Source organism: Schistocerca serialis, chromosome 2, assembly GCF_023864345.2.
Source record: "Schistocerca serialis cubense isolate TAMUIC-IGC-003099 chromosome 2, iqSchSeri2.2, whole genome shotgun sequence".
In the NCBI taxonomy this organism is placed as follows: domain Eukaryota; kingdom Metazoa; phylum Arthropoda; class Insecta; order Orthoptera; family Acrididae; genus Schistocerca; species Schistocerca serialis.
The window spans coordinates 96,290,165-96,316,599 of record NC_064639.1 but is presented as its reverse complement, the minus strand read 5'-3'; the positions used below and the strand labels follow the sequence as shown (position 1 = coordinate 96,316,599).

The window sequence follows — 26,435 nt, the reverse complement described above, 5'->3', positions numbered from 1 at the left end:
ACAGTTAGTCATATCTATAGCATGTAGGCAAGGTAAAACTGTCTGAATACCTCCTCTTTCTAGCTGCCTTCTTGCCAACTGCCAGTTCCCATTCCCCACCACCCTTCACCCTCCTCAACCTATCTAGTAACATATTGGGCATAGATAGGAAGAAAAAGCTACTGCAGTATAGTTACACTGTTGATGACAAACCCCTGGAAACTGTATCTACTGTGAAATATCTAGGAGTAACTATCCTGAGCAACCTTAAGTGGAATGACCGTTTAAAACAATTAGTGGGGAAAGCAGGTGCCAACTCAGATTCATAGGAAGAATATTAAGGAAGTGTAAAGTGACCATGAAGAAAGTAGCTTCTAAGACACTCGTTTGCCCGTTTCTTGTACTGTTCATCTATCTGAAGTCCCTACCAGGTAGGACTGATAGAGGAGATAGAGAAGGGCCAACGAAGAGTGGGGTGTATTGTCACCAGATCATTTAGCTGGTGCAAGAACATTATGGAGATGCTCAACAAACTCCATTGGCAGACATTACAAGAAAAGCATTGTATATCATGGAGAGATTTACTATTCAAATTTTGAGAGAGCACTTGCCGGGAAGAGTCAGACAACATATCACTTCTACCCACATACGTCTCATGTAATGACCACGAGGAGAGAATTCGAGAAATTAGAGCCAATATAGGGGCTTATCGACAGTCATTCTTCCCACACACTATTTGCGAGTGGAACAGCCACCATTAAGTGGCTTGCCAAATATGATAGAGATGTAGATATCATGGGGGTTGGGCAGCCACCACTCATTACAGACGCCGGACGTTGTAGGCTGGGCAGACTGATGAAACAGGACAGGTGGCGAACTGTGGCAGAATTAACATCAGACTTTAATGCTGTGTAAAGTACAAGTATGAATGAACACACAGTGCACTGAATGCTCCTAACCATTGGCCTCTGCAGCTAATGACCCATGCATGTGCCATTGGTAACACCACAACATCAGTAACTACTACTGAAATGGGCATGTGACCATCGCCACTGTACATTGGCACAGTGGCAGAGCATTGCATGGTTTGATGAATTCCAATACCTTCTTCATCATACCCAAAACCATTGTCTTCCAGGGGAACAACTCCTTGACACCTATACTGCGGGATGGAGACAAACTGGCAGCAGTTGCATTATGCTCTTGAGAACATTCACATGGGTGTCCATGGGTCCAGTAGAGTTCGTACAATGCCCCATGACAGCCAAGGAATATGGTACATTGTTTGCTGACAACATACACTGCTTCATGACGATCATGTTTCCCAATGGCAATGGAATTTTTCAACAAGATAATGCACCATATCACAAGGTCAGGAATGTAATGGAGTGTTTTGAGGAACAATGTGGTGAGTTCTGCTTGATGTGCTGGCCCCTCAACTCGCCAGATCTGAACATAATCAAACACATCTGGGATGTGATTGAATGTGGTATCAGAGCTCATCACCACGTTCTCTGGAATGTCAAGGAATTAAGTGACTTGTGTGTGCAGCTGTGGTGCCATCTCCCTCCAGCATCCTACCAAGACCTCATTACTTACATGCTATGATGCATTGTTGCTGTTATCCATGCCAAAGGTGGACATACCAGCTGTTTGGTAAGTGGTCATAATGTTGTTGATCAGTGTATGTTAACAACAATATGAAAAGGATAGATAGCTGCTCACCTCTTTGGGTTATGCCTTGAGTCACAGACAGGCACAATGAAAAAGACTGTGAAATGTTCAAGCCTTTCCCCAAAAAAGTTCTTCTTCCATACAGATATTCTCTTGGGGTGCAGTCAGGCCTCAGCATCCGGAGACAGTGGGAAGTGGCCATTCGTGTGTGATTTGTGCTTGTGTCAAAGCATGCATGTGTGTTTTCTATTTCTGAAGAAGGACTTTTTTCATTCTTTTAATGTTGTTGTTATTCTATCTTGGACTTCCCATTGTTTGATTTTCTGTTATGTTGATGTGTACCTTGACTATAAACACAGATTGAATACCAAGGATCCTGAATCCACAGGATGTGTTTGACCTTAAAAAAAGGTATGCATTGACCCAGAAAGCAGACCCCCACTCCAATGGAAAGGTGCTGGGAAGAAGAAGAAGAAGAAGAAGAAGAAGACTTTGTCTCATTCCATGTCTGTGAAAGTTTTCCTTCTTGATGGGAGCTATGGAACATGATGAATGAATCATGAATGATTGATTGGTGTGAGGTTCTTGGAACTTATGGAAACATGTTTTAAATATGTGAATTCAAAGCTCCTCAGTGGTCATGCCACTGTGTATGGTCACAGTATTGCAATGTACAACATATTGCAATTTTATTATCCTGTTCTGCCTGTTTATCTGCAAAATTCCTCTTTCAGATCGGAGGATTTGAACTGCCTTTTTACTCCCTGGGAATCCTTATGGTTGCTACAGTTCCAATAAACTTTTGCCTGCTTCCTTCAACTGGTGGTAAGTTGCAAAATACAAAATTTGTGATTATTTTTACATTGATTATGAAGCATGATTATCAGGCCATCAACAATCAATTCAAGTATAATTTTATTAGGACGTTTTAATATGTACCAAAATGGTTTAATTTGAAAATGTATTTAGCAAATTTAATTTTATATTATTTCAATTTTAAGACAAATCCAACTAGGGAGTGGGGACTTACAGTTTAATGTGGAATCCAAGCCATGTGTCATTCCTGGGGACTCCTCATGTTGTTGAGAGGTGAAGGCTAGCTTAATGACAGACTGAAAATTTCCATGGTCCAACTGGGATTCGATACCACGACCTCCTAGACCACCAGGCCTAACATAAAATTAATTAAGCTCTTTGTACTTGAAGATAAAAATAACCTAGGCAATGCAGTTGTACCTGAACCATGGATTTACTTTCAAAATCTTTTCTTAAAGAATTTACTTCATTTACTAACGATTCATCAAGAACATTAACACATTTAATCACACTATGTGATCGCGGAAGTAGTTGCCAGTGGGTAACTGATGAAAACAAATTAAATTTCAACAAATGGAAATTTTATTCTTAAAACCCTTTCTATTTAAAAAAAAACTAATTTAAAAATTATAATCAGAAAGCACCCTCTAAATATCAAGTTACAATTTATTCAGAGACAGAAATAACTTTTTTTTTGACAGTATGAGCTTTCGGGCTGAGAAGCTTGCCGCTCACTTTTAACTTGGCCGTAGTCATGACTGCTCACAACAACATCTGAAAGACTACATTGGTGCAAATCTGCAACACACCAGATTACTTTAAACTAAAAATTTTAACAACTCACACAAACACATAAACTATGCACCCTGTAGGAGGGATGGAAATGGTACAAAACACTCACATAAAAAAAAAAATTACTTGCCACTGAAAGTGCAGCTTGTTTTTAAAGGAAAACTCTTACGGTGAAAGGGTGGCAACTTTATATACTAAAATGACCATTTAAATAAAAACCCATGAAATGCAGTCTTACATAAAATGTACAAACATGCTCTACATTACACATATACCGCCTATCAAGATGATAGGCAAGATAAAAACATATGTCAGGAATTTGGCCTTTACACCTTAAGCAATAAATTTGTTAATACCAAATCCGACAAACATGACAGAGGCAGCTATTAATGTACGGCAGACCGACAGACAGACAGACACTCACTAACTGCCTAATAAATGCGGACGAGAAACAGACGAGCAAGCTGGGGACGAGATACTGACCAAGAAAACAAGTAGAATTTAACAGGTAAATAATAAACTGCGATTTCTGGCGAATACCTGGCGTAGCACCCCCAAAACGCTCTCCTGAACCGTCCGCTTCCAGTTGCTTCAACAGACGCAGGAAGGTGCGCCGATCTCCCATCTCACGGCATTGCAGCTTGCGCCGGCCAGACTCACGTCGTGGGTTGACTCCTGTTGCTCTCGTGTCGGCTGCAAAGCCACTACTCCTCGCTATACAGCGCACCCCACTGGACTGACATGGCGACCTCACATGTGCCGATGGTCAAGACGGACAAGTTATCTTGTGTCTCAGTGCGCGACTGACCAGCTGATCGATCCAACCGCCAATGACCATTGCCTGAACAAACTCGAGCAGACTGGCGGCCTAACGCATACTAGCACTCCGGACGACAGACACACTCTGACTGCCCCACACTGACCTGGCTGACCAACTGAACTCGCCTCGACTGCACCGACTCAGACTGACAAACTGCCGAGCTCATAGTGCCTCTTAAATGCGCGTCAACAGGCTACCTTTCCCCTTTCACACCAGAGGGAGACACCAAAGCTGCGATTGCCACAGTGGCACCACCACCAGAAACGGAGGGTGACTGCTTTACACTATGAACTGCGGACGTGCTCTTCAAAACAACTAATTTTACCATGTCTCAGTACCCTGCTGAAAACCTCATTTTGCCAAGTTTCGTTTACCTGAAAAAGTCATAAATGTGAGTGATTGCAACATCACATTCATGATGCAGAGTTTTGTATGCTTTTGGTCGACTTCTTTGTAAGGGTACCCAGTCAGCTGTAGAATATAGTTGTGGGCATTAATGATGGCTAATTCGTGTTTGTTTTGTATGAAATGAGACAACATATAAATATTTTCAGTGACCGGACTGCATCAAAAAAGCAGTGCCTAACTTAAGTGAAGTTATGGAATCTTGTGAATGTTGATGTACTGTAAACAAACTTAAGACATAAGAGAGACTTTTCTATGACTTAAACTGTAATAAAACACTGTATAGAGAAAAACTGTTCTGATTTTGATTGGTGTTTCTTATCATTTTTGTGTGTTACTGGCTTAGTTACGTGGAGTAATGGGAGTAATAGCTCGATAGGACACATGTCACTGAGGTACATGATTTGAAACTTTTATTAACATCATACGTGTACCTTGGGAATAAATCTATCTGTTAATGGCATCAAGATAAAAGTTTCAGGCCAGACCTATATGACAGTAAAGTAAAGAAGCCAGTACTCAAGAATCAACATTAATTTAAAACTGGCTTCAGGCCTTAAAAATGTCTTTCTGTGACAGAACTGAACTGCCAAATCTTCTGACACAACCACTGTGGAGGAGCATTTACAGTGAACTCCCTTGGACAGCGCAGAAGTGCTTCAGTATTTGGATGCAATGGCTGCAAGAAAATCAAACCTGAAACTTGGATTACTGCACATGAAAAACATAACTGAAAATGACTGTAGGTGCAGCAAGGGAAGAATGAAGGAAGAAAAAGAGGCTGGATTGCATTATGAACACACACTGAATGAGCAAATGCAATATCACAGCACACAGCATCCACCATTAGCAGAAAATGACAAATTTTAATGTTGCAAGTGCTATAGGTGAGTAATTAGAATCATTGTAGTGAGTAATTAGAATTGCTGTGTTATGAAAATATTATAATTGCTGCAGCAGGCTATAATAGTGTCAAAACAGTGTGTGACAAAGCTGGATATGATAAAGACTATAGTTGCATGTTTTGCATAATATTTCTGACAAGTATTTGTGAGGAGTAGATGAGGAAATAAAATTGGTACAAGAAGAGAAACAGTTAGGGGAACACAAAACAAAATGCAGGAAATCACAGAAAAACACCGTGAAGCAATACTGAAGAGTGTACACAGTGTAAAAGCACAGGTACAGGAAAACACACAGAAGCAAAAGCATGTCACATTATGTGTATTGCAGGTAGAACAGAAAACAGACACCATACAATAAGTGGTGGAAAACTCATAGAACAAGCAGTGAGTCATTAATTTTGTCTGGAAGGAGATTTAGTTAGCAGACAAACTGCAATAACTGTTAGAAACAACCCTCAAGTGGATTTCATACAAAGCTACAAATTTAAGAAGTTCCACGTGAAAGAGAGTGCATTATTGGAAAGAGAACTCAAAAGAAATCAATTTCTGGACATGCAGCATGACAAATGAAATATAGTGCACTTGTTGGTGTAGGGACTCATATGCAAAGTATGCAGTCATCAAACAGGCATGGTAACAGTGACAGTGGAGCAAGACTGAATGTGAAGTACGTGGCCACCTAATAGGCAAGGGTATATAAGTGATGCAACAAGAAAGAATACTACTAATGCGGCAAAGAAGCATAAAGGAACAGCCAGACATGCAAAACAAGGTTTTTGACAGGCACAGGCAGCAGTCTGCACTACCAAAGAGAAACAGATAATAATCAGTGGGCATGGGATTGTGAATGCAGCAGTGCAGAAGATAACTGAAAGAGAAGAAAGGCATGGCATGAGCAATGAAGAATACTAAGAATGGAAGACGAGAATGGGCAAATAAATAAGTAAAAATCAATTAACCAATGAGAATACAGGAAACTCTTGCTAGTTTCTGGAATGAAATCTGTAAGGCCATAAGCAGCTAGTGGTGTGCAGTCAGTTTACAACATTGGAACATGAAAATTAAATGATGAATGGAATGACTTATGAGAAGAAGAAACTATAATAAAGAATAATGTGTTAGTTACTCAAATTATTGAAGATAAACTTCGTGGGTGAGTAACAAGAACTGAGAAGATTCAGTGTGTCAGCCTTTCTACAGTATCAAGTAGCATATACGAGGGCAGTTCAATAAGTAGTGCAACACATTTTTTTTCTGAAACAGGGGTTGTTTTATTCAGCATTGAAATACACAAGGTTATTCCCCAATCTTTTAGCTACACAACACTATTTCTCAACGTAATCTCCATTCAATGCTACGGCCTTACGCCACCTTGAAATGAGGGCCTGCATGCCTGCACGGTACCATTCCACTGGTCGATGTCGGAGCCACCGTCGTACTGCATCAATAACTTCTTCATCATCCGCGTAGTGCCTCCCACGGATTCCGTCCTTCATTGGGCCAAACATATGGAAATCCGACGGTGCGAGATCGGGGCTGTAGGGTGCATGAGGAAGAACAGTCCACTGAAGTTTTGTGAGCTCCTCTCGGGTGCGAAGACTTGTGTGAGGTCTTGCGTTGTCATGAAGAAGGAGAAGTTCGTTCAGATTTTTGTGCCTACGAACACGCTGAAGTCGTTTCTTCAATTTCTGAAGAGTAGCACAATACACTTCAGAGTTGATCGTTTGACCATGGGGAAGGACATCGAACAGAATAACCCCTTCAGCGTCCCAGAAGACAGTAACCATGACTTTACCGGCTGAGGGTATGGCTTTAAACTTTTTCTTGGTAGGGGAGTGGGTGTGGCGCCTCACCATTGATTGCCATTTTGTTTCAGGTTCGAAGTGATGAACCCATGTTTCATCGCCTGTAACAATCTTTGACAAGAAATTGTCACCCTCAGCCACATGACGAGCAAGCAATTCCGCACAGATGGTTCTCCTTTGCTCTTTATGGTGTTCGGTTAGACAACGAGGGACCCAGCGGGAACAAACCTTTGAATATCCCAACTGGTGAACAATTGTGACAGCACTACCAACAGAGATGTCAAGTTGAGCACTGAGTTGTTTGATGGTGATCCGTCGATCATCTCGAACGAGTGTGTTCGCACGCTCCGCCATTGCAGGAGTCACAGCTGTGCACGGCCGGCCCGCACGCGGGAGATCAGACAGTCTTGCTTGACCTTGCGGCGATGATGACACACGCTTTGCCCAACGACTCACCATGCTTTTGTCCACTGCCAGATCACCGTAGACATTCTGCAAGCGCCTATGAATATCTGAGATGCCCTGGTTTTCCGCCAAAAGAAACTCGATCACTGCCTGTTGTTTGCAACGCACATCCGTTACAGACGCCATTTTAACAGCTCCTTACAGCGATGCCACCTGTCGGAAGTCAATGAAACTATACGAGACTAAGCGGGAATGTTTGAAAATATTCCACAAGAAATTTCCGGTTTTTTCAACCAAAATTGGCAGAGAAAAAAAATGTGTTGCATTAATTATTGAACTGCCCTCGTATAATGAGTATTGGACACAGGATTTTAGAGCACAGGTTTATGGGTTAATGGCTTTGATAATAGAAGGTTCCTTTTGAAGGATTATGGAAAACCTGCGAATGCCTAGTGTTGTTGGAATTTGAACTTAAGGAACAGTTGTACTGTATGGATGCAGGCATATGCAATACTTATAAGACGGAATCATCATTGAATCATATTGGTGAAAGATGAATAAAGGATAAATAGGATGCAGAAGAAACAAACACTGAGAAGATAAACTATGGAAGAAATGAACTAACAGTGCATCTAGAAGAAAGGAAAAGAAAGAAGAATTATTTGTTTTTTGAGAAGACAACATTGCACCATGTACAAATGTTTACTTGCAGCTGTGCAGTAGCTAAGTATGCAGTTGGGGAGGAAGAGTTTTGACCCAACTGGTGAATCTCCGATGAATGATGGAGCAGAACCAGAACTGTCTAATAACCTTTGTAATAAAATAATTAATATAAAAGATTAGAGCATCCTGAAGCAAGCAAGATGCTTGAATATTGTAAAATACAAATAATTTTCACTGTAACAACCATAAGACATAAAAGGGACTCCCACGAGAGTAAAAATAATACCACATACATTGAATTTGTGTATCACATTATCATAAACTACAGACAGAAAAAGTAGTAGTTCATAGTGTGTGTTGGGAACAAGGGGGAGCAGGGAGAGTGCATTGATGTGTTGAGAGGTGGATATTTTGTGGATATGGTGTTGGTACTTGCTTAGAAATAGGGCCCACCTATGTAATCACTGAGCTATTTCTTCAGTATACAGCTGTGAGGTCCAATAGGGTGGCCAGAAGGTTGTGGTTGATAATTAGATGGAATTTCACTGTGTAGAGGAAATTGTGAAACAGTTGAATGCCAAAAATTATAGATAATTGTTTTTTATGAAAACTTAGCTATAGCTGAGTAGAGTGAAATGTAATGTTTGTGAGGCATATGCTTTGGGATGTTCTGGCCTTTAAGGGTATTTTGTCCAATAAAACTGTACCAATGCCGAATTGTTAGGCTTGGGTGACAGGGCCAATAGTTTTGTGGTGTAAATGTGGCTAGGCATGGTCCACAGCAAAGGTTACTCTTTAAGTGATCAAAAACATGTTGGCAAGAAGTGCTCCACTGAAATTTGGCATCATTTTTCTGAGCAGATTGGCATCTTCGGATGTAGCTGATGTCTGAGAGATAAATAACTGACTTTATCCATGAAGGATTGTGTTTCTTTAATATTAGATGGAGGAGGGACTTTGATGATTCCATCAAAGTTTTTATGCATTGGGCGTAAGCCAGACATATAAAGCAAGTGTGCCAGATGGTCTGCTTCTAATTTAACAGAATTCACATTTCTTCAACTATTGCATTTTAAGGTTTGGAGAGGAAGGCAAAAATTACATAGATGTGCTTCCCTCACTTCAGTGGTAATGATGATGTCATCCAGCTAGTTAGCAGGCAGCAGAAGACCTTCCAGAGAAACTTTTCTACATAATTCTTAAAAAGTACAGGGACACCAGCCACATAAAAAGGGAGGAAATTTTAATGATAGATGCTTAAGGGAGAATTGATGTCCATGAAGTGCTTCGAAACTTCACTTAATGGTATTTGTAGATAACTCTCTGTTACATCAATTCTGGAAAAATATTTCCCTTCTACTAGTTTTGATACAACATCCTCAGGGCACGAAATGGAATGAGTCTCAACAACTGATTTAGCATTGATAGTTATTTAAAGTCTCCACAAACACGAATTCTGCCATCAGGCTTATGGAGAAACACCAGTGTTGTTGCCCATAGAATTATTTTAATATTATTGCCAGCAGATGCCCTGATGGAGGTGGATGAGCTTGCATGAGTAGAACAGTGGATTAGTTCATAAACATGCCGTGGAGTTTGTACATATCATGTCATGTTGGCAGACCCACTGAAAGAGGTGTTTACCTATGAGCAGCAGTAAGTGGAGGAGACCATTGCTCTAGTGCAGTTCAACCACTCCAGACCTATCCTCGCACTTGTGTCGAGAATTGTTGTGTGTTCAGACATGAGCCACGTGTGCCAGCCCCATGCTGGGTATATTGTCATGCATGTTTCTACATGGATTTGGATGCTCTACTTCCTATAGTTCAGTTAGCATGTTGAGTTTATTCCACTCACAGAGTTCTGTTCCCAGTTTGTTACCAAATGACCATCAGCCATTGTAGGACCCATACTGTCTGTGTCATGTAGCAGTGTTGTCCACCTACTGCAGATACTAAAGTGGTGATGAAGGACTCTATTACATGTGTGACAATCCTGTTTTTTTTTCTTTTTTTTCTGTTTCTCTTCCCCTGTTTTCATAATGTGTAGTTAGGCCGAGCATGGACGCAACATTTCCACAACGGTGATTGTGGGCTGGTGGCTGGTTGAATTTCAGATAGGCAGGCAGAGTTGCTGGCAAAATTGTTGGGAGGGGGAGGGGGCAGTATCTTTCCCGCATCGAACTGAATGATGATTATCTGCAGTTGCTGTTGCACACAGTTTCTTAGTCTTCCCTGCTCCCAACACTTCCTGTGGCCTTCACCAGTTTAATCGATTGCCTTTTGGAATCTCGTCTGCACCAGAAATTTACCAAGAATATTTTGAGCAGTTGTTTTGGACAATCCCAGTTGTGTGAACTACTTTGATGATGATCTGGGTCACAGGCCCTACTTGGGAAGATCATTTACAGAACATTCAGTCAGTTTTCCAGTGCCTGCTGGAAAATGGCCTTCATTGCCAGCTGGAAACTCTTGCTACTTGGAAGAGCCAGGTGAAAGAACTGATCAATCAACCCACATAGCTCTTCCTACTCCAGTCCTGTTGCAGGCTTATCGTGTCCCACCAGAGACAGAGCTAACTGTGAAAGAAGCTATGTAACATACCAACTCTGGTGCAGTCACTGCACAGATTTTTATGTCTGTATGACAACCAACCAGCTGTCGCCAGAATGAATGGACACCGCCAAACTGTGGTGAAGAACAAAATTGACCACCCAGTGACACAACATTTAGCTGAGCACAAAATGCTAGAGTTCAATTGCTGCTACAGAATCTGTGCAATCTTATCCACCACTAGCTTTTCTGCGTGCATATGCACACACACACACACACACACACACACACACACACACACACACACACACACACACACACCTACATTGTACCAAGAGGACACACAATGATCAGAATGCACTAGTTGAAATGCTGAAACCGATCCTAGCATTTGGTGTTCAGCCAACACAATATAAGATGTCTGTTTTTGACTCTAGCTCAATAAAGGATGTATTACGAAAGCCAGCAAGTTTCCTTTCTCTTTCGTGTTTGCATGTCTGTGACTGAACATATCTGTTGTTTGGTAAGTGACCTCCTGTTCTCATGAAGTACTTGCATTCTGCCAGAGCTGTCCTCCCTACATTAATTATTCACTTTTTTTAAAGAAAAAGATCTATGGCTGTGTGCTTGAGAAGGACTCTTGAGTTTGTGTCCTCTAGAGGTTTGAATAAACATACCGTCAAGGTCTATGTCTACCCAGATGAAAATCGAAATAGCTATTAGCACACCTTAAGCCCTTGGGCATGAATGCATACTCCCATAACTTTTCCTAAAGGGTGGAATCAGACTGTCACAGTTTGGTTTGTAGTACCACAATTTCTCCAATACCAAAACAGCAGTCAAAGCATTCATTTTGTTTCCTTATACTGTTGCTACAAGTGTGTCAATTCTTTTTTTGACTCAGTACAAAGGATGCAAGTCGCAGAGAATCTTGGTAGTTCCTTATATGATCCCAGATAGAATTAAAAAAAAACACCAGTACAGACATATGTTGTGATAACAAAACCTTTATTTAAAATGTCACTCTTCCTTTCCTCTTACAAAACATCATATACACTGTGTGTTTTTACCATAAGTGATTCATATTTTACTTAATTTGGATCTTTAGAATCTTTCTTAGGATCTAGACCAGAAACCATTACATGAATGTATAAAGGAGATAAACCATGAAAAATGTATTCTCTGCTTTACACATGGTTATCCACTTTCATTGAGTTGATCGGCTCATATTCAGTTTTGAATGAAGCAGAGTGTCATGCAGGGCCAGAGGATTTTTGGATGACATTGTAAAGGAAGCCATCAACATTAGGACTAATGATAATCTAGTGAATAGAGATGCAGGCTACGAGGGGATGCTACCAAGGGACCTCTGCTGGGGACCTGTTACTGGTCACTATACATTGTGAGTACTCCCAGTTGAGAGCCATCCATATAGTACACAGGCACAGCCTGGTTAACTGTGCCTGCACACTAATGTGGTCCCTCCCATCCATCGAAGCCCTAGTAGGTCATGGATTGGTACTGGCACTGCCTGTATTAAGACAACACAGACACTTTGCCAGAATTGATGAGGGGTGTCATGCATGATCACCTTCAAGATTGCAGCAATTCAACATTTTACTTATATTAAGAGACAGGCGAATCTGATGATGATTGTAATGATTGAAACCAATAATTAAATTAAGCAAAGACATTTTTGATCCAAGTTTCAGTTTCTATGTACACTTTGCCAGAATATGATGTTAATGAGACTCATGTTAAGACTGCACAATTTTGATGAACTGACACATTTGGAAACTTGAGATGTTTGTAACATTTTTTCCAATTTGTGCTGGACTTTTTACATTACTTTTTCCAGTGTAGCAAAGGAACATGTCTTTAACTGAAGTGGTCAGCAGAATAAATTGCTAACCCTCTGTTTAGTGAGAAATAGACTGATCATTTTATTGATTGTGTTTTTGAATGTGTGACATGATGGTAAGTAGTAGTTCCCTGTTAATCACTAAAAAGGCCTATGTGCTATATAAACTGTTTTGTCTTATTATAGTTTTGGTTTTCATTTTAACCAGACGTAAGATATGCAGTATCTCAAAATATGCTCTTATGTGTTAGCCCTTTCAGTTCAGTTGCTTATCCACTTTCTATGAGCCGATCAGTGGTAAAGTTACAAGGACGCAACACAAGGTAAATAGTAACAATGTGCTAATGCACCGCAACAAATACACTGTGCAACAAAATTAAAGGATCACATTTTCAGAACCACGTAACTGTCTCCCATTGTGCTGTATAAGTTTGAAATTTGTCTGAAAAGTGCTAAAACCTTCCTCTGTAATGGTGTAAAAGTGTGGCACCCTGCAATGTCACCCTTGCACTTGGTGATCTTCACACAGTGAGCTGTTGACACATATGTGAAAATGGTCACAGTGCAAAAGTTCATGTAAGCTGCAAGGTGGTTTAATGATGTCACATTGGCATCAAATTTCACCATAATTTTACCCAACACCACCAGGGACGTGCCACATGATGAGAAGGGTTTTATAGCTCTTCTTACCCACATGTCATTCCTTCTTTTGATGCCTTTGTGATGGAAGTCACACACAGTATTGAAATTGGGCAGTTTTCTTATGGTTGGCCAAGGAAAACATTATTGTTGTTTCCAAGCAGTGGTGTATTTGAAATGTTTTCCTCACCCACCCATCAAAACAGTGCATGGCTGCAGTGCTGGGTGTCATCATCTTGACCCCCCTTACAGAGGTGTCAAATGAAGGGATGAAAAGTTGGTAAGAAGGGCTGTGATAACTGTTTCATCATCGACATGTACACTGTGGTGTTGAGCAGAACTGAGGTCAAATTTGGTGCCCACGTGGCATCATTAACCCACATTACAGCTCACATGAGCTTTTGAACTGTGGCCTTTTTTTCCACATATGTCAACACCATGCTGTTTGAAGCATCACCAAGCCCGTGGGTGGTGCTGCACGGAGCCATACTTTTGCACTATTATAGAGGGATGTTGTAGATACCTTTGAGGCAAATTTCAAGCTTATGAACTGCAATGGAAGTCAGTTTTGGGATCCTGCAAGAGTAATCCTTTAATTCTGTTGCACAATGTAGTTCCTTAGTATACTCAGTTTCAAACGAATACAATGGTTTTGAACATCGGTTTGGTTGAAGTGGCAGGTAATCATAGCTTGTGTGTGTGTGTGTGTGTGTGTGTGTGTGTGTGTGTGTGTGTGGCGTGCGCATGGTGCGGGTTGGGGGGGGGGGGGGGGGAACCCATCCTTGTGCCAATAAAATTGCTGTCATCTGGAATTCTTGAGTGACTGTGAAAAATTGCATATTTTGATTGAAGTTTTGGCTTTGTTTTGTAGCTGGATCTATAAACAAACATACTGGTTCACTGCTGCACCTGGTGAAACTGCCTTCAGTGATAGTGATAAGCCTAGTTATTGTTGTGGTGTCAAATACTTGGGGATTCCTGGACCCTACTCTCGAACCACACTTACGGGAGGTATGTTTTTGATATTCTTCTTTTTAAACACTGAATTCTTTTGTACCTTTTGGTTATTAATTGTTTATATAAAATAGCTCCCTAGCCAAACTGATTACAATAAAATATTTTATCATAATTGTTTAATATTTATTTTTTCATGACAGTAGTTAGTGACTGATGGTAGTTACATAAAAATACAATTTGATACACTTTTATTATCATTGTCACAAAAGTACATTTTTGAGTTATTTAGGATCCTACACTTGTTTAATAATGAGGAAGGGAAGAATAGAGGTGTGTCATCCTATGCTGTAAATGAGACTGTGAACCCTACAGCATTGTAGCTGTTATAAGAAAACTGCCAGGTAACTTTGTATTTGGTGGCAGAAATGTTGTCATTTTACATACCAACCCATTACAACTTTTGCAGCACTGATAAATCCTACAACATAAATTGCACAGTGCAATGTGAAAGCATGTATCATATTTGTAAGCAACTTCCATATCTTCACTGAAGGACATTTTAGAAAAGAATGATCACCATGAAACTGGCTGAGTGTGTTAAAGGACACAAAAATGCTGTTTGCCCTGGGGGCACTCAGTACCTACCTGCTGAGCGTGCTCTGCTTCATGACTGGAGGGGTCTGAGTGCTTGGTACACCATAGTGGCCATTTGGATCCTCCCACATGAGATGAATTCTGGAAATGAGGCCTCACTCTCCCACATATTGTCAAATTGTGCCTTCTTTCTGGATTTAACCTCAATAAATATACAATCTCCCCTCCCCTCAACTTCCTTTTATGTTCATATACACACATCAAAAAAAGTTTTACATCACCTCAGTTCTGAGAGTTTCGGAACCTGTGCAGAAAATTGGAATAGAGATGAACATCGTTTCTGCCCTTTTTATTGCTCATAAAAACCACCCATTGTATGTTGTACCATCATACAGCAAGACCTTCACAGGTAGTGGTCCAGATTGCTGTACACACCAGTACCTGTAATACCCAGTAGCACATCGTCTTGCATTGATGCATGCCTGTATTCGTCATGGCATACTGTCCACAAGTTCATCAAGAGTCCAGAGTGTCCCACTCTTCAACGATGATTCGGCGTAATCCCTCAGAGTGGTTGGAAGGTCACGTCATCCACAATCAGCCCTTTTCAATCTATCCCAGTCATCTTCATTGGGTTGATGTCTGGAGAACATGATGGCCACTCTAGTTGAGCGATGTCATTATCCTGAAGGATGTCATTCACAAGATGTGTACGATGGGGGCGCGAATTGTCGTCCATAAAGACGAATGCCTCACCAGTGTGCTGCCGATATGGTAGCACTATACAGGTCGGGGGACGGCATTCAAATATCGTGCAGCCATTACGGAGCCTTCCGTGATCACCAGTGACATACGTTGGCCCCACATAATGCCACCCCAAAACATCAGAGAACCTCCACCTTCCTGCACTTGCTGGACAGTGTGTCTTAAGGCATTCAGCCTGACCGGGTTGCCTCCAAACACGTTTCCAACGATTGTCTGGTTGAAGGCATAAGCAACACTCATCGGTGAAGAAAATGTGATGCCAATCCTGAGTGGTCCATTTGGCATGTTTGTTGGGCCCATCTGTGCTGCTCTCCATGGTGTCATGATTGTAAAGATGGACCTCTCCATGGATGTTGGGAGTGAAGTTGTGCATCATGCAGCCTATTGCACACAGTTTGAGTTGTAACATGACTTCCTGTGGCTGCACGAAAAGCATTATTCAACATGGTGGTGTTGCTGTCAGGGTTCCTCTGGGCCATAATCCGTAGGTAGCTGTCATCCACTGCAGTTATCAGACTGCTGTCCTAAGGGACCTGGGTTCGATTCCTGGCTGGGTTGGGGATTTTGTCCACTCAGGGACTGGGTGTTGTGTTGTCTTCATCATTTCATCCCCATTCAGCACGCAGGTCGCCCAATGTGGTGTCGAATGTAATAAGACCTGCACCGAGGCGGCCGGACCTGCCCTGTAAGGGGCCTCCCGGCCAATGATGCCAAACGGTCATTTCCATTTTTCACTGCAGTAATAGCCCTTGGGTGGCTTTAGCGAGACATGTTGTCAACAGTTCCTGTCTCTCTGTATCTCCATATCTGAACAACATCACTTTGGTTCACCCTGAGATGCCCATACACTTCCCTTGTTGAGAGCCCTTCCTGGCACAAAGTAACAATGCAGATGTGATCAAACCTCGGTGTTGACCATCTAGGCATGCTTGAATGACAGACAACATGAGCCATGTACCTCCTTCCTGGTGGAATGACTGGAACTGATTGGCTGTAGGACACCCTCTGTCTAATAGGTACTGTTTCTGCATGGTTGTTTACATCTTTGGGAGGGTTTAGTGACATCCCTGAACAGTCAAAGGGACTGTGTCTGTGATACAATATCCACAGTCAACGTCTATCTTCAGGAGTTCTGGAAACCGGCTTGACGCAAAAGTTTTGTTGATATGTGTTTTAGTAAACATTTTTATTTTTGTTTATTATTTCACTGATTCTATTTTTATCACCATATCCATCTACTCTCTCTCTCTCTCTCTCTCTCTCTCTCTCTCTCTCTCTCTCTCTCTCTCTGATAATTTCTTTATGTTTTTCCTTCTATAATTTTACCTTGAAACCAAACCCTTACAAATTAAGCATAAAAATGAAAATTAATGTGTTCTTTAAATGCACATGTTGGAAAATGACTTCAGAGCATACACAATGCTAGTCTGCTACAATATATTCTAATGGACAAGAGGAGTGGTTCAATTAACATACTCTTTAGATAAATGCAATTTTTAACATTTGTCAGTGTTCTCTGAAAAAACATAGTCATTGTGTTGAGGTATGATGGGCTTGAAATGAAAACTGAGACATTACATTGATTTGAATTTCCAATTTATTTCCCATGAATGGCCTGGGTGGTTGCTGGTTGCATAATAAAGCACCGTTGAAACAGTGGCACAACTGTTATCATTTCAAACACTCACATTACAAATGTTTTTATGGTTCTTCACTGAACAATATCGAAAAGTCCGAGCATACTACCATTTAAACAAAGTGAAACTAATTCCATAAAGAACTGTATGTTTTGAGGACACATATAAGAAAACAAAAAGGGTACACATTACTTGCAAAGAAGATGGAATGAACTTCTGTGTGTCTGTGTGTGTGTGTGTGTGTGTGTGTGTGTGTGTGTGTGTGCGCAAAATACAAACTACAAGATGTGTGATGGCACTTTCGACTATTACTTATAATGTGTGTGCCCACCAGAACATTATGGAAACCTCCTTTGTCATATTAATTTTAATGTTACTATCTCATTTTCCCATTAGTAAAGATTTAGATAAAACTGTGTGTTTTGTAGGTAGAAAAGGCTAAGAGCATAAGGGGTTACAAAAGATATGTTAAATAATCAAGAATTCAGAATCAAGATTTACAGAATGTCTCATCTGTGTAACTTGGTTTACACATTATGTTTTGTAGCAAATGATTTTTTTTACTGATTTGCACTGAAATTTCATAATAGAAAGGTGGCTATTTACCTAATAACAATAAATTGTTATTCAAGATGGTGTAAGTACACATTGTGTTTATCATCACTTGAGCACTTAAATGATGGCAAATTACATTATTTTTGGAAACAATTTGTTCCACTATTATGTTTCTATTTACTTTCATCTATTTTTAAAGTGAAATTGATAAGATTACCAACTTTCTTGATTGTTATAATTTTCTCAGGTGAATTTTCCATTTGATTCAGGTTATGATGTATTCTTTTACTTTGTTTTGGAGTATTTGGGGATTTTCAGTTACCTACCCAAAGTCTTCTGGTATTAGTAATTTTAGTCTTTATTATTTTATTGAAGAATGAGATGTTGTTAATCTTCTGTGGGATTGCTATGTTGGGAGCTGAAGAGTATTCTTTAACTATACTTTGGTTCTTGAAAAATTTTGTAAATAATTTTGCAACTTACTCACTGTGTTTATTCTAGTGTCTCCCAGTTGACATTTATTGTTAAATATGTCCTCACAGCTTCAATGCTCAACTCTGTGCTACCTTTTGCTCTTCACTGCAGCTCTTTTGGATGTTTTTAGCTACCAGACAGAGTCCCCCATAGTATGAAGAAATACAAAAACACATTCTCTCTCTCTCTCTCTCTCTCTCTCTCTCTCTCTCTCTCTCTCTCTCTCTCTCTCTCTCTCCACTTCAGGAGGCTTTATGCAGCTGGGGACAAGCAGGGAAGTACGAAGGGCCATGCATGTGTGCTGTAGGGACAGATGGCATGTGAGATGTTTTAGTGGGAACAGGAAAGGGCATACATGCAGGTAAAGGACAGGGACTAGAAGAGCTTGAGACTAGAGCCCTGAATGTATGCTCCTATCCACATGGCCCACATGCATCTGCATTGTGCAAAAGAGAGCATGAATACACTTCATGAATGTTAGCAGACATTGCCAAAGATTACCAATGCTAATGACAGCCATGAGAGTGCTTGTACATGGGTCACATAGCTGTCTCAGCCACATGAGGCTTGTTTGTAGCAGTGTGGCTTTCGTGTGCCAACACTCGGTTGCACATATTCTGTGAACCTGAAGTGCGTCCATGCACAATGTGCATCTTACCAGTGGAATTGGGTGAAATTAGTGTGTATGACGAATAACAGAAAATTATCAATTCCATTCTGGGTTTTGGCAAATAATTTGTTGTGATTCCACATTAGTTTCATTTCTCACATCACATTCCATTTTTTTTTTTTTTTTTTTTTTTTTTAACATTGTTATATCATTTGAAACTCGTGACTGTATGCCTTCAACATCGCTTTGGCTATTTTATTTGTGTAGCCTCCCTTGACCACTGGCAGCAATGCAGCTAAACTATTTGCTTTTAACTTGTAGATAAGATATTGATGCAATATTTGCATTTGTAGAAAGCCAAAAAGCATTTCCCAATTGTCTCTTGACACTTTCAAGGTACAAAAGTTTTCAGTGTGCTGCAATATTATGAACTTACTTATGTACTCAGACCCAATTTCTGTTCAAAAATTTTTGAATCTCAATTCTCTATGTAACTCCAGAGACACATGTCAGTTCAAAAAGTATTTTATATATTTCGGTACATGAAGTAAACAAAGAGAATACAGTGGCATTACATGTTATACTTTATTTAAATTACAAAGAATTTATTCATGAATAAATTTGTTTGATCTAATTATTTGGATAATTATCCACATGGAAATTTATTCGAGTAATGTCCATCTCTGCGTAACACTGCAACTTACACTTACTTTCACTTTCAGTTCACTGCAATTCATATTGTCATTTGTAACAAGTTCTGTTAGTTCGTATCCTCAATTTATTCATGAAAGCCTATGATGTAGCTAGACTGTAGTTTCTTGTTAATTACAACCAAAGTTGATGATTAAAGTCTGTTGTCACACTCCTCAACACAAATCTATTAAAATGTTCTATCCAAAATATGTCTCAATGTCAGTGCAAAGTTAGCAGCAGACTGAATGTCAGCATTATTTCATCAGCTATTATTTTACAGATATTTTCAGTTCCATAGCTAAAACAGTGACCTTTAATAACGTTCAGTATTTGATACCAATTTTAATTTTCATTAGAAATGATCATATTCTCCGTGCAAAACATGGGAAAATCGACAGCTAAACAGAAATATCAATTCTAAATGCATTCAAATGCTTGCTGGGCCCATTAGTGATGCTACATTGTGACAAAGCTGTGTAGGGTCTACGTTTCCTTAGTCATGTGGCTCTGGCCACACACTGTTGCTCAACACTTGGCGAGTGAGCACTACTTGATACCGAGAGGGAACTGCCAGTTGCATACCTCTGCATGCAGATGCATAGTGAGTGATGCAGACGAACACTACTCATGTGGATTTGCCTTGCAGATGCAGTGCTCTAGCTGAGGCTGTAGGGATTATGGGATCAAAGGATGCAAGATATTGCAGGAAGAGTTCCCACCTGCACGATTGAGAAAAGCTGGTGTTGTTGGTGGGCAGAATCCAACAGGCAAGGGCTGTGAAGCAATCATTGAAGTTGAGGAAATATGGTATAGTTGTAGGTAAACAACTAGAATTCTCTCGTATACAGATTTATTCACACTTAGCGTCTACACAGATACAAGTCCGGAGGCTAACTGCCGTTAGCGTCCAACATGCTCTCCCAAAGCCCTCTCCTCAAAGATAGCACACTTACGCACAGAACAAATATCGATTTTTATGGCGCTCTATGCCACATAGCCCCCCCCCCCCCCCCCCCCCCCCCCCCCCCCGCGCAGTATGGAGTACGTCCCTGTGAATGGGGGGGGGGGGGGGGGGTGAGAAGTTAGAAAGGTAACGCATAGTTCTTCTGCGTCAGGCGGAAGCGGTCGACTGGTAGGAGACCGGGGGGTGAAGACCGGTACGTCGATGATGAAGTCAGCAAGCGACGCCGGCAGCTGAAGACGACGTCCCGTCCTGGAGTGAAGGTGTAGCACTTCGTCAGCCGGCAGGCGGAGAATCACCTTGCCAGAAGGCCTAACAAAGGCACGCAAATTGCCACACGCAGCACTTCTGCTCAATTTAAAGCGGCGCAGCACACGAGATTCTGCACTTCCTCCCTCAATATTGTCACACGCGAGTACCACACACACTGTATCGCCATCTACGACAACAGATAATTTATGTATGTCATCAGGGTGCACATGTGTTGTGAATTCTTGGATGGCACTTGTACGAGCAATGGTAGGGAGGCAGGGAGGTGTGGGAAAGCCATGGCAGGGGGAAGCATCTGCTAAGACGGGGGGTGGCAGGTGCACTAGACTGTGCAGGAGACAACCTCGGGCGATCAGCTGACAGACGAGGGAGCGTGACCGAAGGCAACGAGGAGCCAGCGTGGGTTGAACGGCGTGACAAAGAGCTGTCACACGAAGATGGTAACACAATGGTAGAATCCAAGTGGTTGGCAGTTCGACTGCGAGGGCTGTGAGGAGTGAAGCCCCAAAAAGATTGGCCACTCGAATTAGATGAACGCGGAGAAGGAGCAGTGCTCGGCAGAGAAACACACTGTGGAAAATCAATACCCAAATGCATGGTGTGGGAAGATGGATGGCCGCTCGAAGCAGGAGTGGGAGAAATAGGGGCAGAATCAGGGAGGTTCACCTGAGGCTCAATGAAAGCTGGTTTCACTTGGTTGAGTGAGACCGTGGTTACAGAGTCTTTTATGAGGAGATCCATGTTATTCTCAGAGCGTTTGATGACCTTGTAAGGCCCCGTGTAGGGCGACTGAAGCAGGGCTTTGACTGAGTCGTCTCTGAGAAACACGTACTCACAAGAGTCTAGCGTGCGCTGTACGTACACGCGCGGAGGTGTATGAGCAGCCGGAGGTGGTGGCTGAATTTTGCTGCAGTGCAAGCACACCTGCTCGAGAAATGAAGGGAGTTCAGAGGGCCATGGAAGTGGGGTCGGAGTGACTAATTCTCCAGGCAAAACCAGAGGTTGGCCATATTCAAACTCGGCTACGGACCCCTTGAGGTTTTCCTTGAAAGTTGCACGAAGGCCAAGAAGCACAAAGGGCAGTGCCTCTGTCCATAGTGAGTCATGGCAACGCAGGACAGACTTCAGGGTGCGATGCCATCGCTCGACAAGCCCATTGCTTTGGGGGTGGTATGCAGAAGTATGAATTTTGACAATACCACACATTTTACATAAGTCAGAGAAAACTGAAGACTCGAATTGTCGCCCCTGGTCAGTGGTGAGGTAAACAGGTGAGCCAAATCTAGAGATCCATGAATCTAAGAATGCTCGACTTACTGTCTCAGAGGTAATGTTCGGAATAGGCACAGCCTCAGCCCACCGAGTCATCCTGTCAATAGCTGTAAACAAGTAACGGAAACCCTCGAAGGGGGACAAAGGGCCTACGAGGTCGACATGAACATGGTGAAACCGGCCTGGAGGTTGGGCAAAACAGCCAAGGGGTGGAGAAGTGTGCCTGGAAACTTTGTTCTGTTGACACACCATGCATGCCCTTGCCCAAGACTGACAGTCATGGCGCATGTTTCTCCAGACAAACCACTCAGCTACCAGACAGGTGGAGGCTTTGACACCGGGGTGCGCTAATGTGTGTAGTTTGTCAAAGACCTGGCGTTGAAGGGGCTTAGGAATGAATGGCCGCAACGTACCAGTCGATTCATCACACCACTCTAAGTCAGATATGCCAGGGAAAGTACAGCGTACCGGTTGGAGAGAGGAGCTGTGGTCTGAAATTAACTGCATGGTATCGGGGTCTGCTGATTGCAACCGAGGTAGGTCCGTTAAGTCAATTAAGGTTGTGACAGCACCAACACGCGAGAGAAAATCAGCGACCAAATTGTCCGCTCCTCGGATGTAGCGAATGGCATTTGTAAATTGCAAGATGTAATCGATGTGACGAAAGTGTCGTGGGGGCGGATCAGCCGCAGGATTTTTTATGGCAGGCACAAACGGCTTGTGATCAGTGAGCACATAGAAATCTCGTCCCTCAACGTCAGTTCTGAAGTGTCTTATGGCCTCGTAAACTGCAAGTAGTTCTCTGTCGAATGCTGAGTATTTCTTCTGCGCGTTGTTTAGCTTTTTTGAGAAAAACTGCAGGGGGGGTTGTAACATCATTGTATGTCTGACTCAGTACTGCGCCGATAGCATTGTCACTAGCATCAGTAGTGATAAACATTGTGGCATCCGTCCGTGGGTGAGCAATAGTGACAGCGGAGGCCAACAGCTGTTTGAGTTCATTAAATGCCTTGTCCATGTCTGGTGTCCATGGTACCTGGCGGGTGCCAGAAGTTTGTGGGCCAGCGAGAGCATCTGTGAGAGGAGCCTGCACCGCAGAAGCGGCTGGCAAATGTTTCCGGTAATAATTAACTGTTCCGATGAACCTGCATAATTCCCTGTAGGTCTGAGGGCGTAGCATCTCGAGAACAGGCTTGATCTTGTCCTGTGGTGGTGTCAGATCATCCGATGACACAACATAACTTAGGAATGTGACGGATGACTGGTGCAATTGAGTCTTTTTATTGTTCAGTTCAATACCAGCGGCTGCTAAAATATCTGTCACGACTTGAACACGCTCCTCACTCTGTTCTAAAGGAGAAGCAAAAACCAATATGTCGTCCATATATACGAAACAAAAGTCTAGATGGGATAAAGTTTGATTGATGAAACGCTGCCACGTTTGGGGTGCATTTTTCAACCCAAACGGCATAAATTTGTATTGGAACAGCCCGAAGGGAGTGGTTATGGCAGTCTTTTCAATGTCCTCCGGAGCCATAGGAATCTGATGAAATGCGTGCTTACAGTCCAAAACAGGGAAGTACTTTGCACCTGCGAGCGCATGATTGAAGTCTACGATGTGTGGGACCGGATATTTATCAATGATGGTGCGGGCATTTAAACGCCTTTAGTCTCTGACCATACGCCAAGTACCGTCTTTCTTTTGGTCAAACAGGATAGGACTAGCCCAGCAACCGGAAGAAGGTTCAATTATTTCCTTTTGTAACAGATCGTCCAATTGTTCTTTTGCAATTTTCATAAATTCTGGCTTGAGGCGGCATGGATGTTGCGATATGGGCGGCCCATCGGTTAGACATAACCGATGAACTGTGCCGTTAGTGACTACTGCAATACATGGCGCGGCACGATAGTCAGATGTCCGTGAAGTGGAGCAGGCAGTGGCGGACGGGCCAAGCTGTGGCGCTGAGGGCGCGGAAGTACAGGTGTGCCACCCGCTCGTAGGCCGCGTAAAGGCCGCACACGTGTTAACATGGGCGAGGTTGGTACACTAGTTCTTGGTAGCGGGCCGTGCCACTACGAGCGCTGTAGGCACGAGTGGGCGTGGCCGGACAGCAGATGGCCGTAGTTCATTGCCACAAGCTTGGCAAGTTAATTTTCCATTCGGAACGCAAGGAGCATGAGCATTCGAGCATACCCTATCATTACAAAAGGGGGTGCTGACACAGTTTACAGAGTTCACAACATTGTCGTTAACGTGCGCGGGCACGGGAACACCAGATTGGCATGGACTGACCTTGTCTGTAGCCGACGAGTCGTCTGCTTGTAGTGCCGCGAGGCGTTGTTGTGTGGAGGCCAACTCGTGGTGTATGTCGCGGAGATGCAGCAGCATTTCCATACGTTCCATCCGCAACTTAGAAGACTTGGCGCACTCCACTAGCCACTTGTTTGTCCAAGATTGCAGCTCCAAGGATAGGTTTACACACTTCTTAGCGCAGCTCACATGTTTGGTGTTAGCCGAACTGTCACTCGGTGAAGCGAAAGGAATATGTTTGTTAAGGTGAGGGGTAAAACACAGTATTTTGCACAAAATCTAGTGACAACTGATAGTGCTTGAGGAAATCAATTCCGAGAATAGGTTCTTCAATTGTTGACACTAGAAACATCCAATCCAGCTTGCACGCGGGCGAAAGTTTCACTGTATACAAAGTGGAACCCGAACACTGTAGGGTAGACAAGTTCACTGCAGGAAGTACTGTTTTGTGTGGTTGCACTTTATTGGTTGCTAGGTAAACCGGCAGCAAAGAGACGTCTACGCCAGTGTCTACCAGAAAACATACACCTGATCGTAAATCGCGAACATAGACTCGACCACACTTACTGTTATTGTCCGAAACGGAGTGCAACGTGGGATGGTGCCCGTTGTTTACATCGCAGGAGGTGGCACCGTAGCGTACCTGCGGTTGGAGTTTGGGTAAGAACACGGTGACTGGCATTTGCGAGCTTGCTCCCCGAATCTCGCGTGGAAGAAACAGTAAGGTTGGGCGGGCCTGTGCCCTTGTGGGTAGTGCTAGGTGACGAAGTATGTGCCCCAGAGTCTTCCACAGAGGCCGATGCACTGTCGTTGCGAGGAGTTGAAGGTGCAGGCAGGGCGGCTAGTTTAAAAAACTTGTTATCAGCAGCACCAGACAAGGGCGTGGCGTCAGAAAGCGTCTTAGTGCGGTCACGTCCAGAATGCAGTGCACGGAGCTCACGTTGCCTGGCGGAGTATGCTCTGTCGGCGGTGCGTAAACATTCATTTACTGGCCTATCTTCATATGCAGAGATTGCAGTCTGGACAGGCAAAGGCAGCTTTTCAGTCCAGATTTCTGCGAGCGTGTCATCAGGCATAACTTGCTCATCGACGAGAAGATGGATGCACCGCCACAGCTGGGACGGAGACCTGTCGCCGAGACGCTCTTCGTAGATGAGCTGTCGCACATTTTCTCTCCTGGTTTTAGAGACGCGCTCCAGTATTGTTTGTTTCGCTTTTACCAGATCATAAATTAAATCGACGCGGTCGTGAAGATGGTTCATGAGGCAGGGAAAGCGTGCGTCATCGTCCAAAGCACAGACATTGAGTGTTTGCTCAACCAGGTTAAACCAGAACTCCGGGTGAGCGGGTTTGAAGTCTGGTGATTTCGGCATATTCGGCACTGCAGTCACTGCGGAGGTGCGCCTATTACTTCGGACGGAAGTAGAGCATGCAGAAGATTGCGAGTCCGAATTATTGGCGTCCCGTAATGCGGGAATCGCGAAATTCGCTTGACGCCGGGGGGGGGCAGCTGAGAAGCGACGGACGCTCGAACGGTGTGAGGATTGTAGTCAAAATGTGCATTCTCATTGACGTGGTAGCTCAGAGAGAAGCCACAAGTGCTTAAGTACGCCGGTGAATGTCCGTTATGCATACAGTATTCACTCGACCGTGAGTGGTGGGGCTGGTTGTAGATGTCGGAGTAATTACTATCCAGCACAGAATTGTTGACCTGATTAGAAGCAACACAAGGATCCCACACACGTCCACTAGGATGCACACTCGGTGTGATATTTGCTGTTTGGCGAGCATTGAACACCTGTTGACTAGCCGGCGTGGAAGGATACACACGTGTCAGGAACTGATTCGAGTTTGAATTTACTACTGGATTTTCCAAAGTAGCAAAACCTCACTCGACGCAACGAACTGTATTAAATTGTGTGTTCGACACAGGAGTAGAAATGCTCCGACCAACACTCTGTGGAGAACACGTGGGAAGGTCCCGGCTAACAAAGCCAGAGTCCACGACCATTGGCGGTTG

The 26,435-nt window shown here is 42.8% G+C and overlaps 1 protein-coding gene across 1 annotated transcript in view; it reads left to right on the top strand.

Annotated features, from left to right (window-relative positions):
* Nucleotides 1-26,435, top strand: part of LOC126456776 (MFS-type transporter SLC18B1-like) — a 312,767-nt gene that overhangs the window by 190,388 nt on the left and 95,944 nt on the right. Inside the window, exons 6-7 of the mRNA XM_050092546.1 lie at nucleotides 2,388-2,478; nucleotides 14,188-14,327. Of these exons, the coding sequence (XP_049948503.1) occupies nucleotides 2,388-2,478; nucleotides 14,188-14,327 (231 nt within the window). The remainder of the gene's footprint in view (nucleotides 1-2,387; nucleotides 2,479-14,187; nucleotides 14,328-26,435) is intronic.